Raw genomic sequence first — 18,004 nt, 5'->3', positions numbered from 1 at the left:
TGTTGGAATTGGTCAGTACTTTCCCATGTCTGTATATTCTCTACATCTTCCACATAGGCTGCTTCATTTACTAAGGAGACGCAAGTGTAGTTGATCAATGATCTATAATCAGCAGAGATGCTGACAGTGGAAGTAAGGTCATTGGTGAAGTTCAGGCCCAGAATACCACCCTGAGGAAATCCAGCAGTGCATCCTGAGGGATAGTTTTCTATTGTAATAACATTTCAGAGGATATGTCCTGGGGCCAGCACGTAGTGCCATTATAAAGAAGGCACTGCTGCACATCTACTTTCTTAGAAGTTTGCACAGACTTGGCACGTCATCTAAGGCTTTGAAAATTTTCTATACATGCACAGCGGAGAATATCCTGACTGGTTGCATCATGGCCTGGTATGGAAAAGCCAGTACCCATGAACGGAAACATCAACAAAAAATAGAGGGTACAGATCAGTCCGTCACAGGAAAAGCCCTCCCCACAGTTGAGCACAACTACAAGGAGCAAGAAAGTAGCATCCATCAACAAGGGCCTCCACCATCCAGGCCATGATCTCTTCTCACAAACAAGAGAAATTCTCCAAAAGCTGGAAATCCATGCAACACACACAAAATGCTGGAGAAACTCAGGAGGCCAGGCAGCATCTATGGAAATGAGTAAAAAGTCAATGTTTCGGGCCAAGGCCCTCCATGAAGACTGGAAAAAAAAGATGAGAAGTCAGAGGAAGAATGTGGGAGGAAAGGAAGAAGAAACAGAAGGCGATAGGTGAAACTGGAAGGGGGAGAAGAGTGAAGTAAAGAGCTGGGAAATTAATTGGTGAAAAAGCTAAAGGGCTGGAGAAGGGGAAATCTGATAGGGGAGGACAGAAGGCCATGGAAGGAAGAGAAGAGGGAGGAGCACCAGAGGGTGGTGATGGGTAGGTAAGGAGATAAGTAGAGAGAGGGAAGTGGGAATGGGGAATGTGAAGGGGGGGATTAATGGAAGTTTGAGATATCAATGTCCACGCCATCAAGTTGCATGCTATCCAGACAGAATATAAAGTGTTGCTCCTCCAACCTGAGCGTGACCTCGTGGCAATAGAGGAGACCATGGACTGACATTTCAGAATAGGATGGGGAAGTGGAATTTAAATGGGTGGCCACTGAGAGATCCCACTTTTTCTGATGGACGGAGCATAGATGCTGAGCAAAGCGGTCTCCCAATCTACCTCTGGTCTTACCAATATACAGGAGGCCACACCAGGATACAGTAGGAGTGTCCCCATTGGACTCACAAGTAGTGTCGCCTCACCTGGAAGGACTGTTCGGGCCCTGAATGGTAGTGAGGGAGGAGATGTGGGGTCAGGTGTGACACTTGTTCAGCTTGCAAGGATAAGTGCCAGGAAGAAGATCAGTGGGAGGGATGAATGGACAAGGGAGTCACGAAGGGAGTCATCCCAGAAGAAAGCAGAAAGTGGGGGTGGGGGTGGGAGGGAATTATGTATGTGGTAGTGGGATCCCTTTGGAGATGGCGGAAGTTACGGAGAATTATGTGCTGGACATGGAGGCTGTTAGATGAGGACAAGAGGACCCCTATCCTTGGAGAGGTGGTGGGATGATGGGGTGAGGGAAGCAATGTGTGAAATGGAAGAGATGCAGTTGAGGACAGCGTTGAAGGTGAAGGAAGGAAAGCCCCTTTACTTGAAGAAGAAGGACATCTCCTTGGTTCTTGAAAGGAAAGCCTCATCCTGAGAGCAGATGTGGAGGAATTGAGAGAAGGAGATGGCATTTTTACAAGGAAGAGGTATAGTCCAGGTAGCTGTGAGAGTCAGTGGGTTTATAAAAGACATCAGTGGATAAGCTGTTACCAGAGATAGAGACAGAGAATTCGAGAAAGGAGAGGGAGGTGTTGGAAATGGATGCGTTCTTCTCACTGCTGCCATTGGGAAGGAGGCACAGAAGCCTTCAGACCCACACCACCAGGTTCAGGAATAATTATTACCCTTCAACCATCAGGGTCCTGAACCTATCGACTCACTTTCAAGTACTCTACAATTTACGTTCCCAGTATTATTTATTTATGTATTTCAGTAGTTTGTCTTCTTTTGCACATTGGTTGTTTGTCAGTCTTTGTGTGTAGCTATTTCTCAATTCCATTGTGTTTCTTTGTTCTATTGTGAATGCCTGCAAAAAAATAAATTTCAAGATACTATATATGGTGGCATACACATAGATAATAAATTTATTTTGAACTTTGAACTCTAAGCTACTCAGCATTTCATTATTTAAAGCAAATAATATTTAAATAAATAATATTGCAAACCCTGAAAATGATTCAAGAATAGATTTTTCTAACTTTACAAAAAGCTAATAAGCAATGCCTAATTGTGTTCTGCTGATACAAAGTCACACCCAGCAGATATCAGAGGCAGGATCAAGGAGGGTTAGAAATCTCCTATGAAAATGATGCAGTTATTTATTTTCTTACAGATTCAGTACAGTCTGTGGATAATATATTTTTGAATAAATCATATGTTTCTTATACTAAAGTACCGCTACTTTACATAATTTTATATTTTGGCAAAATCATCATGTTCCTCCGATATAATTATTTCATCCTGTCTCTTTTGAAATATAGCAAGTATTAGAGACTTCCTCAGCACCATTTTTAATATAATTAATTACAGCTTGAAAAATCTAATGAGCAGTGCACTAAGAATCTGGACCGCTCGTGTTTTACAAAGCAATGCTTTCAGAAATTCTGCATTTCCTCTGGCCTCTGAAGGCATTGTGCGTTATGGTTAACAAAGCATTAAGGGTCTGTCAGTTAATTATTACAAGTACAATCTAGTTAAGGTTAAATTGCCCCATGAAAAGACCCCATGTCGCTCATGCAGTGTTCAGCTGACTTGAAACTTGAAAATGGCACCACTAACAACATTTCAAATTGTCTCTGTTTTCAGTGTGCACATGTAATGCTGTAAATCACCCACCTTTCTTTTTTGTCTGAGATTCAATTTCACCTAAACCAGAATAAAGACAAGATGAGCTGGAGTAATTATGTTGTGCGGATAAACACAAGATTAGGGCGTCAAAATATTACACAAATCTATAATCATCCAACAGAATAACATGCTAAAAATAACAATGACTTGGAATAATTAAGATTAAAATTCCAAAATATTATTGAGTTCTCTATTTTCTGCTATATCCACAGAATGTGCATGCAACACATAAGCAGTTAAGCATCTCAACACTTCCTCCTCAGAAAAGAATGGAATAAAATCATTAATGAAAAAAATCTATCTCTTCATGCCCACTTTGGATTCATATTAAAGAGAAAGTTAACTATTTTTCAGAATATTACATATTCTCAAATTTGAAAAAGTAATACAAATTTCAAATTCCAAATTTAAAAAATGTGTATCATCAGTAGAAAATTAATGGACCATTGTTTTAAAGCAGTATTTTTACAAATATTTTGGAGTTCCAATCTACAAATGAAATAACTATTTATCACTTCCTGTTGTTACAATTGATAAGAATGTAATCAATCTATTTTGGGCATGGCAGCAGTACAGTTTGTGAGTATGATCCCTATCTCTTTCCACAGTGCACTGAAAATGCAACAGTAAAGTCACCTTCAGTGTGATGGGCTGAATGGCCTAATTCTATTCCTATGTCTTATAGTCTTATGGAATTTCACAACTCCTAGCCTTCCCAACAAAGGTAAAGTATTCCTGAGCAGTGTGAAGTAAAATGTATAAGTGATCCAGATGGTTCTTGAACTTCCTGAGAATTTCATAAATTTGTTTTAAAACCTTTTAAACTTCATTACAAAAAGAATATGGGTTTCCTCTGGGTGTTCTGGTTTCCTCACATAGTTCAAAGACATATCAGTTGGAAGCTTAATTGGTCGTTGTAAATTGTTCCGTAATAAGGCTATGATTAAACCACATCACCTTGAGAATTGTGAGCAGTTTTGGGCTCCTCTCTAAGAAACGATGTGCTGGCATTGGAGACGGTTCAGAGGAGATTCATGAGGATGATTCCAGGAGCAAAAGGTTATTAGAGGAGGAATATTTGATGGCTCTGGGTCTATACTTGCTGGAATTTAGAAAGATGAGGGGAGATCTCATTAAAACCTTTCGAATGTTGAAAAGCCTAGACAGAGTAGGTGTGAATGGGGATGTTTTCCATGGTGGAGGAGTCTAGGACAAGAGGGCAGAGCCTCAGAATACAGGGATGCCCATTTAAATACAGAGAAACTTCTTTAGCCAGAGGGCGTCAACTGTGGAGGCCAGGTCATTGGGCAGAGATTGGTGGGTTCTTAATTGAACACGTCATCGAAGGTTACGGGGGGAAGGCCGGGAGGTGGGGCTAAGGAGGGGAGGAAAAGGATCAGCCATGATTAAATAGCAGAGCAAACTCGATGGGCTGAATGGCCTCATTCTGCTCCTACGTCTTATGGTCTAAATTGGGGGTTACTGGGCAGTGTAGCTCAAAGTGCCAGAAGGGCTAGAAAGGCCCATTCCACGCTGTACGTCAATAAAGAAATAAGTTCATAATTTTTCTTTAATTCTCAAGTATAACAAAAACTAATGCAATTGCCTGTGCTCAAACACATTGAAAGCTAATAGCTTAGTCAGAACTAAAATCGAAATCAGAATCAAGTTTATTATCATTGGAATATATCGTGACATTTGTTGATATGTGGCAGCAGATGGATAGAGAGTAATATAATTGTGTATGAGTTAAAGGTAGCCATGGGTTAACTTTTGAAGGAAATTACAGAGAGTGCAATGTGAATAAACAGGCTGAAAAAGATATGAAAGCTGGTGTACTAGCAATGAACAGTCCTCACACCAAAATGAGATCAATGAGCAAATTCCAAAATGACTGTTTATACTTAAGGCGGTTAAGTGAGAGGGCTCTGGAAACAAATATTTAATGGAGCTTTGGATTAACAAGATGAAGTAAATCCAAATCAAAGATCAACAGGAAAGCCTCCTTTCTAACTATATTTTATGGATTTTTCAGAATTATATACTGAAAATCTGATGTGAGTTAGTTTTCAGACACAGGGATAACACTCCATTACATTTTATGAGGAAAGCTATATGTGGCATAGAAAACATATAAAAATAGAATGCAAGATATCTTCAGAAGAGTCTTCTAATCTGTAATGAACTGAATTAATAACATTCCTGATCCCTGAAGGGTGTTTAACTTGTGAGTGTTGTAATCATATCAGAATGGTTGAATTCTTATACAGATTCCGTATATTCTCATATTGTTTTCCATACCCGTATGCTTTAAGCTTTCTTCCCCCTACAGTTTAAATTAGTAGAGTCAGCAGCATTGATTGGAGCCTTCTTGCTGCACCTCACAAGCCACAGACACTGGTCTGAAATAAAAATCTATTGCTTAACAGAAGCTAAAGAATAATTTAGCTTTATGGTCTCTGTCTAACTACATTTTAATGATTCCAACCTGATTAGCCAATTGTGCCAGTCTCATTTAGGAATAATCACATTTTCAGGCACTTTTAGATTTGGCAAAAATCCCATTTACTTTTATTGCTGTTGTAGCCACGGGAATATTCTTCCTGCAGGAGAGGAACACTGAATACTTCAATCAGCTTAAAGCCCACTGTTGCAGTTTAGACTCTGCCTTCTTGCACAGTGATTCACACAGTCTCTTGGTACTACTTTGATATATTCAATAATGTCCTATGAATTCTGCTCCACTGCATATTACAGTCATTTTCTGCAACCAAACCCATTAAGTTGCTCAATAACAATAATCTGCAGTGATCCGAGGCACCAACAGTGAAGCCAAGGGAAAAATGGAGATTTTGTTTCCGATGCAACGCACATAAAATGCTGGAGGAGCTCAGCCTGTCAGGCAGCATCCATGGAAACGAATAGACAGTCGATGTTTCAGGCTAAGGCCATTCTTCAGGATTGAGTAGGAAGGGGGAAGATGCCAGAATTAAAAGGTGGCGGGGGGGGGGAGGCTAGTTGGAAGGTGATAGGTGAAGCCAGGTGGGTGGGAAAGGTCAAATGACCATAGGAGAAATGGAAGGAGGAGGGGACCCAGGAAGAAGTAATAGGCAGGTGAAAAGAGGTAAAAAGGTCAGAGTGGAGAATAGAAGGAGGTGGGGGGGGGGTGGTATTCCTATCTCTGACACCTACTAAAACTCAAGCACAAGGTGTAGTAAGTTGTTGACGTGTCACTGCTCACTTTGTGTGTTAAGGCACATTTTAACCACACATAAGCCATTCCTTTTCATAGCACCTATCATATATCTTTTACTATTCAGTAACATTTTAACTGATATGGAATATATATTCATTCAATGTTTACTGGTTGGATCACTGCTTTTATAGAGATACATTATCTAGAACAGGAGTCCCCAAACTTTTTTACACCATGGACCAATACCATTAAGCAAGAGGTCTACAGACCAGAGGGAGGGAGCCCCTGATCTAAACCCTTGATTATTACTGAACCTAGTTGATGGAATATCCCTCAGCTAGAGACATAAGATTAAACCTAACAAGTAAATTGAGTGACCTGGTCTAATGATAATTAAGGATTTAGGCCACAAAGTAGGGAAGAGTTGAGTTGGACCACCAAACCTGATCGTATTGAATAGTGGAGAAGACTACAAGAGGTTACCAGGCATCTATTTTGTATATATTGTTTTCTCTATTCAAAAGGACAAATTAGTAAATATTTTATTGACTTGGGGATTCTTCAGTATTATTAAAAATGCCGTTAGGGAACATACCAATAATAATACCAGTCATAAGCCTACCATAAGCCTACGTGTGGGCACATGGCCAAGTGGTTAAGGCATTGGATTAGCGGCCTGAAGGTCGTGAGTTCGAGCCCCAGGGGAACGTGTTGTGTCCTTGAGCAAGGCACTTAACCACACATTGCTCTGCGACGACACTGGTGCCAAGCTGTGTGGGTCCTAATGCCCTTCCCTTGGACAACATTGGTGTCGTGGAGTGGGGAGACTTGCAGCATGGGCAACTGCTGGTCTTCCATACAACCTTGCCCAGACCTGCGCCCTGGAGAGTGAAGACTTTCCAGGCGCAGATCCATGGTCTCGCAAGACTAATAGATGCCTAAAAAAAAAGCCTACCAATGCAAAATCCTATACTATCCAAGGCCTGAGTCACCAGGTACTGTGGAGACTGAAGATAAGAATGTGAAAATGCACCTTCCTGTATCTAGAGCAGGTGTTCCCAAACTTTCCATGCCATAGATGTGTACCATTAGCCAAGGGGTCTGTGGAAACCGGGCTGGGAACCCCTGATCTTGAGACTGGAAAATCAGAATACAGGAAAACTGATCCCAGGACAGGGCTGAAAGATTCAATGGGAGCAAAGAGGGCAGGAAACATATTGGAACTCAATAGCATAGGGCCTGGAGTCTTTGAGAGTGCATCTAAAGCTTGGCAATGCAAGTTCAAAGGTGATTACTAGAGGAATGGACAGGGTTGCAGGTTGTCATCGGGGAGAGGTTGCAAGATAAAGAGTTGCAAGATCAGTGTTGAAGGTTTGTTGGTAAGTGTGGAAAGTGTAGGAATCAGCATAATGGGGATTGGGAGGGGGGTTCAGGAGAGCAGATAACCTGGTTAGATCTTGGTCTAGGAAAGCAGAAAACATGGTTGCTCTGGAATTCTCAAGTAACAACAAGACCTAATTTCCCAGCCTTGCATCCATATTGTGCCGAGAATAACATTGTTCTCTGCATGATTAATAGAGTAATCACTTGGTCAATGCAAAGGTGATTTGTTACTGCTAGAGCTGAGTCAAAATTCTGCTGTGGTGCCGTCTCGACCCTGAAATGGTTGCGGTTTCCTTCCACCATTAAATAAGTGAAGAACAGTCACACATCACTGACAAGAAGCATTAACCAACTCAATTTTTAGGTCATTAGCAGTTCTGCTGACTTAATTGATCTCACATAGAAACATAGAAAATCTACAGCACAATACAGGCCCTTCAGCCCTCAAAGTTGTGCTGAACACGTCCCTACCTTAGAAATTACTAGGCTTACCCATAGCCCTCTATTTTTCTAAGCTCCATGTACCTATCCAAAAGTCTCTTAAAAGACTCTATTATATCCACCTCCACCACTGTTGCCGGCAGCTCATTCCACGCACTCACCACTCCCTGCATAAAAAACTTACCCCTGACATCTCCTCTGTACCTGCTCCCCAGCACCTTAAACCCGTGTCCTCTTGTGGCAACCATTTCAGCCCTGGGACAAGGACTAAGCTTATAACAGGTGTTAATGACCTTAGAGTGAATGGAGAGTTGAGATTCTGTCTATAACCTGCTTCCACCTCCAGTTTCCCTCACCTGCACTGACATCCTCATTCATGCTTTTCCTACTTTTCTCCAGACGTAGGTATTCCAATGTCCTTCTAATTTCCATTCTTCATAAAACATGCCTTTTACCTCAGTTGCTCAAGTACAGGGGTTCCCAACCTGAGGTTCACAGACCCCTTGGTTAATGGTAGGGGTCCATGGCATAAAAAGTGCTGGGAACCCCTGTTCTAGAACATTCATCCGCTTATCTTTGTTTTTTCTTAACTTCTTTATCATCCTCCCCGACCTTTCTCAATCCTATTTTTTGTTTTTCTATACATTACTTACTCACTTACTGCCCATTATGCCGTTGGAGTTTAGAACCACAATGAAAGTCCTCCATCTCTGTCTGTAAAGAAGGATTCTTCATTGCTGTTTCTGTAGCAATTGTTTTTTTTGACCAGTCAGGGTTGTTGGCCCTGAGCTGAACCCATGAACATGGAGGACGAGTGGAATCCCCTAAGTCTGGCCTCTACCCTTTGACTTGCTTGGCATGAGTGAGCCTACCAAGAGCCAAAGCACAAGGCCAGCATAGCTCTCTGGGTCATTGAGGTATGAAAGGCTCCAAACCCTATGACAAGTCTGTGGTCTTCTTGGAGGTTTGTTTGGCTATAGACTCATTTATTCAAATTCTGTCCACTTTCTCATCCCAACACTTTTATTCCTGCATATGGGGACTGTGGTTTAGCTAATCTAAACTTTGATCAATCTAAAGCTACTGCACCACAAGTTTTTTCTTGTAAAATAGCTTTAAATCAGGGGTTCCCAACAACTTTATGCCATGGAGCCTTACCATTAACTGAGGGGTCTGCAGAGCCCAAAATGGGAACCGCTGCCTTAAATCAACTTCATTTTGTTTACACTTCTGTCAGGTGCTTTGGAAGTATGGGAAGGGGCACAAGTTAGGAGTACATTTTCTGACTGATATTCACTGAATTATGTTGAAAACTGCGAATGTACAAAGACTGAATTAGATTCGGGTTAACAATAATCAACCCAATCATGGTGTTGCTTTCTTTCTTGGCTGTCTGTGAGAAGACAAATCTCAGGGATGTAGAGAGCATACATACTTTGATAATAAAATTTACTTTGAATCTTTGAAGGAGAATAGCAATAACAATAAGATGTCCCCAGCAACAGATCTGAGAGCCACTAAGTGGAGCATATGAATTGAAAAGCAATTTACAGCGTTAAACAAACCACTTAGTTTGGTGGGGGTGGGAGGGTCTACTGCACAGAATCAAAGTAAGCTGCAGAGAGTTGTAAGCTCAGTCAGCTCCATCATGGGCACCAGCCTCCATAGTATCCAGAACATCTTCAAGGAGCAATGCCTCAAAAAGGTGGCATCCATCATTAAGAACCCCTATCACCCAGGACATGCCCTCTTCTCATTGCTACCATCAGGGAGGAGGTACAGGAGCCCGAAGGCACACAGTCATTGATTCAGGAACAGCTTCTTCCCCTCTGCCATCTGATGTCTGAATGGACATTAAACTCATGAACACTACCTCACTACTTCCTTTATTTTTATTTGTGAGCTACTAATTTAACTACTTTTGTATCTCAAGTGTTGTGTATTACATTGTACTGCTGCTGCAAATACAACAAATTTCGTCACATATGCCAGTGATATTATACCTCATTCTGATTCTGATAAATTTCTTCTTTGACTTTCACAATCACATTCAAAGATTTAATTTTAGTCAGAGCATCTTTAGCATCTCTTTACTAGCACTTACTTTTATGAGGAGTTATAGATCCAAGTTCAAAATCCATGCTACTGTATATTAATCATATACACTGAATTGGCACGGAAACTCACAAGGCATCAACATAGTCAAAAAGCATTTGATTTCTCTTTCCACTCAACACACTGACTAGAAACTGGCTATTTGGAAAGAAAATTAGACATTCAAAAGGAAGAATGATAACTATAATCAAGAACATCAACATGGTACAAAGACATTTTAACCAAAAAATCATTCCAAACATGATCATCCATTCACAGCATGTCTCGGATGGCATTTTTTATCCTTCCCGATGTGAAGGAATAGTGTGGTGACAAAAATGATTTTGGGATCATGTTAAGATGGGAGTTAAAACAAAATGGGATTATGGCTCATTGCTATCCCAGTATTCAAACCTGTTAATAGGGCAGCCAGATCTGTTTCAGGCAGTTTCAGGAAATAAAACATTGGATTGTTTTCTTTTTACACATTTTTGACAAAACTATGTACCTTTTTTCACTTAGATTTAAAAAAATATTAGATGTATCATATTTGTTTTATCCTCTGGTTATTTTCAGCTAAAAAAAAAGCTTTTAATCTTTATTTACAGGCAAGTGTTAGGCAGAGCTAATTAAAAATTGATGGGGCAATCTTATAAAATATAGATTACCACCTTAGATTCTTACTCGTTGACAATATAAATTATATCTCAGACTTCTTGCTGATGCAAGTTAATGAATGGAAATCCTTTATAGATATATATCTGAATATGTATATATACTGTATATAGGACACGCTCAGTAGGAGATGCTTCGTGCTAGAAGGATAGATTCATTACCCACACTAGAAATGTGAATTGTTTTCTTTTATATATTATCCAATTGTTTCCAGGTTTCACGTTGCCTGAATGAGGTGTTTAATCAAGCTCACTCAAATCTGATACAACAAATATGCTAGGATTTTAGATACCTTCTGGGTCAATAAAGTATTGCAAGTTATCTTCTGAACATCTTAAATCAGTGTGGTTGTTTGGTGTGAAATGACATTTTCACCCTGTTGTAACTTTATCAGGAGGGAAGTGGTTTGTAGCAGATCAAGCAAACTTCGTACTGAACGTAACAATAGCAGATTTTCATCTTATCAGACATTCTTGGGATAAAATGGAAGTTCCTAACCCATTGCTCCAAACAATTTGTAATACTCATAAAAAGGTAGAAACACAAAATAGATTGTTTGCCTATTTAATAAAATACAATTAATAGTTTTAATATTTTGTTTTCTACTCTCTGAACTGATGGAGTTAAGAGATGATAACCGTCACTATACCTGGCAATAAAACAGAAATGTACCACGTATTTTTTCAATGCACAAAGTTTCCAAATTCATGAAGAACCAAATAGTTAAATGGGCAAGCTTAGAAATTAGAATTAATACTCAAGTTTAAATGATGCCACAAATATTAAGTAACTGTAATTACTCTGTGTTTATATAATTTAATCATCCTAAACATTTTTTATTGTACAATGTGCAACTGCTACAGATTCTGAATACCTTCATCCATATCGTCATCAGGGTATTCTTTTGTTGATAATATATCAGACAGTAAAGATATAAAGCCATAGATCCAAGTTGAGGTATCCTCCACAGCCTCATCTATGACTTTCATAGGATCTGAGCTTAAATCTTTAAAACCTCCTGAATGCATATAAGGAAAGAGCAGTAAGAAATAAAGAACATGGTTCAGAGATTAAAAGGAGAAATCAAACATAAACAAAATCATGTATTGTGTGAACTCTCCTTTACAGAAATAAGTTGTTAAGGTTTACCCAGAAATATTATATACATATATTTCATAACAGTGCCAGGGAAATCTCTTTGAACTAGTTTACCAGATGCAGTGAAAGAAATTAAAAAGCATCAGGCATTTTTTAATTGCCTACTGCATGTACATATGAATATTCACTTAATGAGTGAAACCATAGATTTTGATGAGGTGCTATTTATTTATAAATAAAATCAAAAATTTTTTAACTTTTCCCAATAGCACAACATTTTATTTTGTAAACATTTTATAAAGATTATATTTAAGATGTGTAGTAAACCAGTTAGAAATGTTTTTAAAAATAGAAAATAACATTCATCAATGAGACTGGCAGAAAACTAGCATTGATTTTATTCAAATCTGAAATTCATGTTGCTTTGATTATACCAATGTAGATCCATTTATGCAAACAGTGTTAATTTGTGCAAATGTGTGAAAACGTGACACAAATATTAATTCTGGAAATTCCATGGAGTATCTCTCTCCAAGTACATGAATTGATTTGCTCAGGAATTTTTATGGGTACAAATAAAACTATGGAATTTCAATTGATTTAGCCACGGTTGCTTTGGAACGCATGTTTGCTAAATAAGTTTTGTGATATTCTCTCTGTGATTTGGATAATTTGATGAAGGAAGTATGAAGCTCAGAATGAGAAAACAGACTCTACAATTTATTGTAATGAGAATTAATGGCATTGTAGATTAGATTTATATCGTCACTGCTCCGAGTTCAAATCTCAGTGGGAAGACAAACCTAGACAGTGGATCAACATGGTATAAAGCCTTTACACTCCTCATCCTTCCTTCCCCCAGTCCTACCCAGCTGAAAATCAGCTGAAAGGTTCTGTGATCAGTGACTTAATGCTTACACCAGGCAGTCAAAATGAAAATCCACTCCCATATGCTTTGAGTCCTCAGTGTTCACAGAATATGCACAGAGGAATTTATTGAAGGATTGAGGCCATTGCTACCTTTAGGGGGATGTAAAAATAACAACTGATTCCCTGATTCTCTGTGTGAAACCTGTATATACTGCATTTTTCCAAGCAAGCAAAGGTGCTACAAAGGCAGAAGCAGACAAGCAAAGACGGAGATGCAATTCATTTGGAAAACGTGCAGTGAACATTCACAAAACCAAAAACCTATGTGTTAGTGTCTAAACATTTCAATACATGTTAGGAACAAAGTAAAGCTCTCTTATCTCTCCGATCAGTGAATGGGAACAGCCTAATCAGCCCCGGTCAGTTGTGCTAAACGTAGTACGCCAGGATGTTATCATTCGTTTTGGATATTCATTATCTTAATCTCACTGAATTTCTATGTGGTACAATCTGATTCCTTTCCAATCAACCCGTTTTCATGGAATATTGAAGTATTTTAATACATTCCACTCTGTCAAAATAACCAGTGTGGAGAACATCTAGTAAAATCAGATGTAGATTGAGGAGTAATATGCTTGATGTCACAACTGATGAAACTCATAATGCAAACATTTTAAAGTCACATAATCCATGTTCAAATCACTGCAAAAATACTTCCCTTCAAGGAATACAATTTTTCTATTGATCACACCTTTTGGTCAATGGTAGGTCACAATATTTTATGAATGCATTACTATTTACCACATTGATGGAAGTTCAGGTGATAGAATTCCTTGAAGGTAATGCCAACAAAATTCTAGTGAACAACATAAAACCAGTTCTTGCCTCTTAGGCTCGGTGCTTCTTTTAAAACTTTGTCGACACCAACTTGCTGTTTTCCTGTTAGGATGAGATGAATTAAGAAAGGGAGAGCAACGAGTAATACAAACTTGCAACACAGGAAAAAATCAAAAGAGATCATTTAGTCTCCTTGATACCATGTTTGTGGTGTAAGTGACAGGAGCTGATAATGCAAAAAAAATTCCTCACAAGCTCGTAGCTAACACTTTACACTGGTTCAAAGGGAGATAAAACTGAGGCTTTAAAATTCATTCTCTTTAGTTAATTAATCACTGAGACCTCCGTGTTATTCATTAGACTCTTTGTGGGACTTCCTTAACAACTCAGATGCAATTTTTTTAAAATATATTGATAGATGAAGAAATGGTGCAGAATTACTGTTCTTAGGTTTAAGTAGCATGTGATATTTTATTGAATGAAGTAAACATAAAATAGTTAATGTCATATTTTGATATAAGTTGGCAAATTTATCTTTCAGCAAAAGCGTGGGATGTCAGTTACATCTATACTGTATTGTTCAAGCGTTTAACATTAATTATAGCATAATTAGAGAATACAATTCCAATTGTATTTTTATTTGCCGTGTACAACTATAAGACCCCTTCTCTTCGTGATTTTTATAAATGACCTGGATGAGGAAGTGAAAGGATGGGTTAGTAAATTTGCTGATGACACAAAGGTTGGGGGTGTTGTGGATAATGTGGAGGGCTGTCAGAGGTTACAGCAGGGCATCGATAAGATGCAAAACTGGGCTGAGAAGTGACAGATAGAGTTCAACACAGTTAAGTGTGAGGTGGTTCATTTTGGTAGGTCAAATATGATGGCAGAGAATAGTATTAATGGTAAGACTCTTGGCAGTGTTGAGGATCAGAGAGATCTTGGGGTCCGAGTCCATAGAACACTCAAAGCTGCTGCGCAGGTTGACTCTGTGGTTAAGAAGGCATACGGTGTATTGGCCTTCATCAACTGTGGGATTGAGTTTAAGAGCCGAGAGGTAATGTTACAGCTATATAGGACCCTGGTCAGACCCCACTTGGAGTACTGTGCTCAGTTCTGGTCACCTCACTACAGGAAGGACGTGGAAACTATAAAAAGGGTGCAAAGAAGATTTACAAGGATGTTGCCTGAATTGGGGAGTATGCCCTATGGGAATAGATTAACTGAACTTCGCATTTTCTCATTGAAGCGACGGAGGATGAGAGGTGACATGATAGAGGTGTATAAGATGATGAGAGGCATCGATCGTGTGGATAGTCAGAGGCTTCTTTCCCCAGGGCTGAAATAGCCAACAGGAGAGGGCTCAGTTTTATGGTGCTTGGAGTAGGTACAGAGGAGATGTCAGGGGTATGTTTTTTACGCGGAGGGTGGTGAGTGCGTGGAACAGGCTGCTGGCGATGGTGGTGGAGGCAGATACAATAGGATCACTTAAGAGACTCTTGGATAGGTACAAGGAGCTTAGAAAAATAGAGGACTATGGGTAACCCTAGGTAAGCACAGCACCGTGGGCTGAAGGGCCTGTATTGTGCTGTAGGTTTTCTATGTTCAATGTTCTATGTAAAGAAAATTAAGTAAGAAGTGAAAATTCAGATGATTTAGCCTGTTAAACTGCCAAAGATCCATGAAGAAGCCCCACTATTCAGAAATAGTGACGTAGTAGAAAGGGTCTCCTGTTCCAAGTTTTTGGGGATGAACATCACTGAGGAGTTGTCTTGGTCAGTCAGCACAACCTCGAGAGTAGAGAAGGCACAACAGTGACTATACTACCTGAGGTGCTTAAGGAGAGCTAAACTGCCCCAAAAATTGCTGGCCAATTTTTATTGATGTGCAGTAGAGAGCATACTGACATACGAAGTGACAGTGTGGTACTCTAGCTGCAGCAAGACAGATCACAAAGCACTCCAACGGGTGATTAGAATGGCTCAGCACATTATTAGAACTCAAACACTGGACTTAGAGACAATGTACCACTCTTGATGACTTTGGCACGCTTGTAACATCATTAAAAGATCCATCCCATCCTGGATACTGTCTCTTCAATCTCCTGTCATCAGGTAGGAGAAGCAGAAAGATCTTAGCCAAGACAGTAAGACTGAAAAATAGCTTCTCCCTGAGGGGTATTGTACAGCTGAATAATGCAACTCCCCAGCTTGCCAATGGCCTTTGAGTGATATGGACTATTAAAGTCACTTGTTGCATGTCAATATGGGATTTTTAAATTAAGTCATAGCACCACAATCTCTTTGTCTTGAGCAATGAAAATAAAGTTCTATTCTATTCATGAGCATAAACCACAAGGTGTAATCATGTATACTTTTTTCTCGGAACATAAGACATAAGACATTAAGATAAAGGAGCCGAAGTAGGCCATTCGGCCCATCGAGTCTGCTCCGCCATTTTATCATGAGCTGATCCATTCTCCTATTTAGTTCCACTCCCCCGCCTTCTCACCATAACGTTTGATGCCCTGGCTACTCAGATACCCATCAATCTCTGCCTTAATCTCGGCCTACTTCTGCTCCTTTGTCTTATGGTCTTATGGTCTTATGGTCTTAAATACACCCAATGACTTGGCCTCCACTGCTGCCCGTGGCAACAAGTTCCATAGATTCACCACCCTCTGACTAAAAAAATTTCTTCGAAATCATGGCTAATTCAAGGATGCATAATTTTACGATAATTGGAGGAAAGTATAGGGATGCTGGAGGTAACTTTTTTTACACAGAGGGTGGTAGGTGCATGGAACATGCTTCCAGCAGTAGGGTAGAGACAGATACATTAGGGACATTTAAGGCACACAAGTGAAACAAAAATGGAAAGCAATGTGGGAGGAAAGTTTTAGATTGATTTTGTATACATTAAAAAGTTGGCAAAACATTGTGGGCAGAAGGGCCTGTATTATGCTATACCATCCTATGTTCTGTGTTCTCTAAGTGAAAATGTGTAAAATGGGGGAGATGCAGATCAGAATCAGAATCAAGTTTAATATAAGACCATAAGGAAAGGAGCAGATTTAGGGCATATGGTGTCATCAAGTCTACTCCACCATTCAATCACGACTGATTTATTATCCTTCTCAATCCCATTCTCCTGCTTTTTCACACCATAACATTTGATGTCCTGACTAATCAAGAAGCTATCAACCTCTGCTTTAAAATATTTGACAACTTGGCCTCCACAGTCAAACATGGCAATGAATTCCACAGATTACCACACTGGCTAAAGAAATTCCTTCTCATCTCTGCTCTGAGTGGACGTCCATCTATTCTAAGGATGTGCCTTCTGGTCCTAGACTCAATCACTATAGGAAACATCCTCTCCACATCCATTCTATTGTGACCTTTCAATATTTGAAAGGTTTCAATGAGAAACCCCTCATTCTTTAAACTCCAGGGAGTACAGACCCAGAGCCATCAAACACTCCGCATATATTAACTCTTTCATTCCCAGAATCATGCTCGTGAACCTCCTCTGGACCCTCTCCAATACCAGCAGATCTTTTCGTAGATAAGGGGCAGAACTGATCACAATACACAAAGTGTGGTCTCAAAAAATGTCTTATAAAGACTCAGCATCACATCCTTGCTCTTATGTTCTAGTCCTCTCAAAATGAATGCTAACATTGCATTTGCCATCCCCACCACCAAATCAACCTCCAAATTAACCTTCAGGGAAACTTGTGCAAGCACTCCCAAGTCCCCTTGCACCTCCAAGTTTTGAATTTTCTCCCCAGTTAGAAAGCAATCTATGTTTTTCTACCTTCTACCTTCTGTACCTCCTCCTTGATGGTAGCAATGAGGAGTGTGCATGTCTGGGTGATGGGGGTCCTCAATGATGGATGCTGCATTTTTGAGGAATTAACTTTTGCAGATGTCCTGGATGCTGGGAAGGCTATTGCCCATAATGGAGCTGGAAGAGTTCACAACTTTCTGCAGGTTTTTCTGGCTCTGTGCAGTGGCCCCTCCATAACAGACGGTGATGCAGTAGTCAGAATGCTCTCCACGGTACATCAGTAAAAATTTATGAGTGTTTTTGCTAACATAGCAATTCTCCTCAAATTCCTAATGGCATATAGCTGCTGTTGTGCCTTCATTGTAATTTTATCAATATGTTGGACCCAGGATAGATCTTCAGAGATGTTGACACCCAGAAATGTGGAAGTGCTCACCCTTTCGACTTCTGATCCCTTGATGGAGACAGGTATATGTTCCCTCGTCCTACCCTTTCTGAAGTCCACAATCAGTCCTTTGGTCAGTGTGAGGCTGAGTGCAAAACCACTCAACCAGCTGATCTATCTTGCTCCTGTACGCCTCCTCATCACCAAGTAAATACTGCTGACAGTAGTTGTGTCGTCAGCAAATTTATCGATAGT

At 39.8% G+C, this 18,004-nt stretch overlaps 1 protein-coding gene across 1 annotated transcript in view; it reads right to left on the bottom strand.

Moving 5' to 3' along the window:
• trdn (triadin) overlaps nt 1–18,004 on the bottom strand; it is a 559,007-nt gene that overhangs the window by 447,855 nt on the left and 93,148 nt on the right. Inside the window, exons 4-6 of the mRNA XM_072251580.1 lie at nt 13,621–13,674; nt 11,642–11,785; nt 2,967–2,996 (exon numbers count right to left, since the gene is read on the bottom strand). Coding sequence (XP_072107681.1) covers nt 2,967–2,996; nt 11,642–11,785; nt 13,621–13,674 — 228 coding nt within the window. The remainder of the gene's footprint in view (nt 1–2,966; nt 2,997–11,641; nt 11,786–13,620; nt 13,675–18,004) is intronic.

This window comes from Mobula birostris, chromosome 2 (genome assembly GCF_030028105.1).
Source record: "Mobula birostris isolate sMobBir1 chromosome 2, sMobBir1.hap1, whole genome shotgun sequence".
Lineage (NCBI taxonomy): Eukaryota > Metazoa > Chordata > Chondrichthyes > Myliobatiformes > Myliobatidae > Mobula > Mobula birostris.
This window is presented reverse-complemented; position numbering and strand designations above follow the sequence as displayed.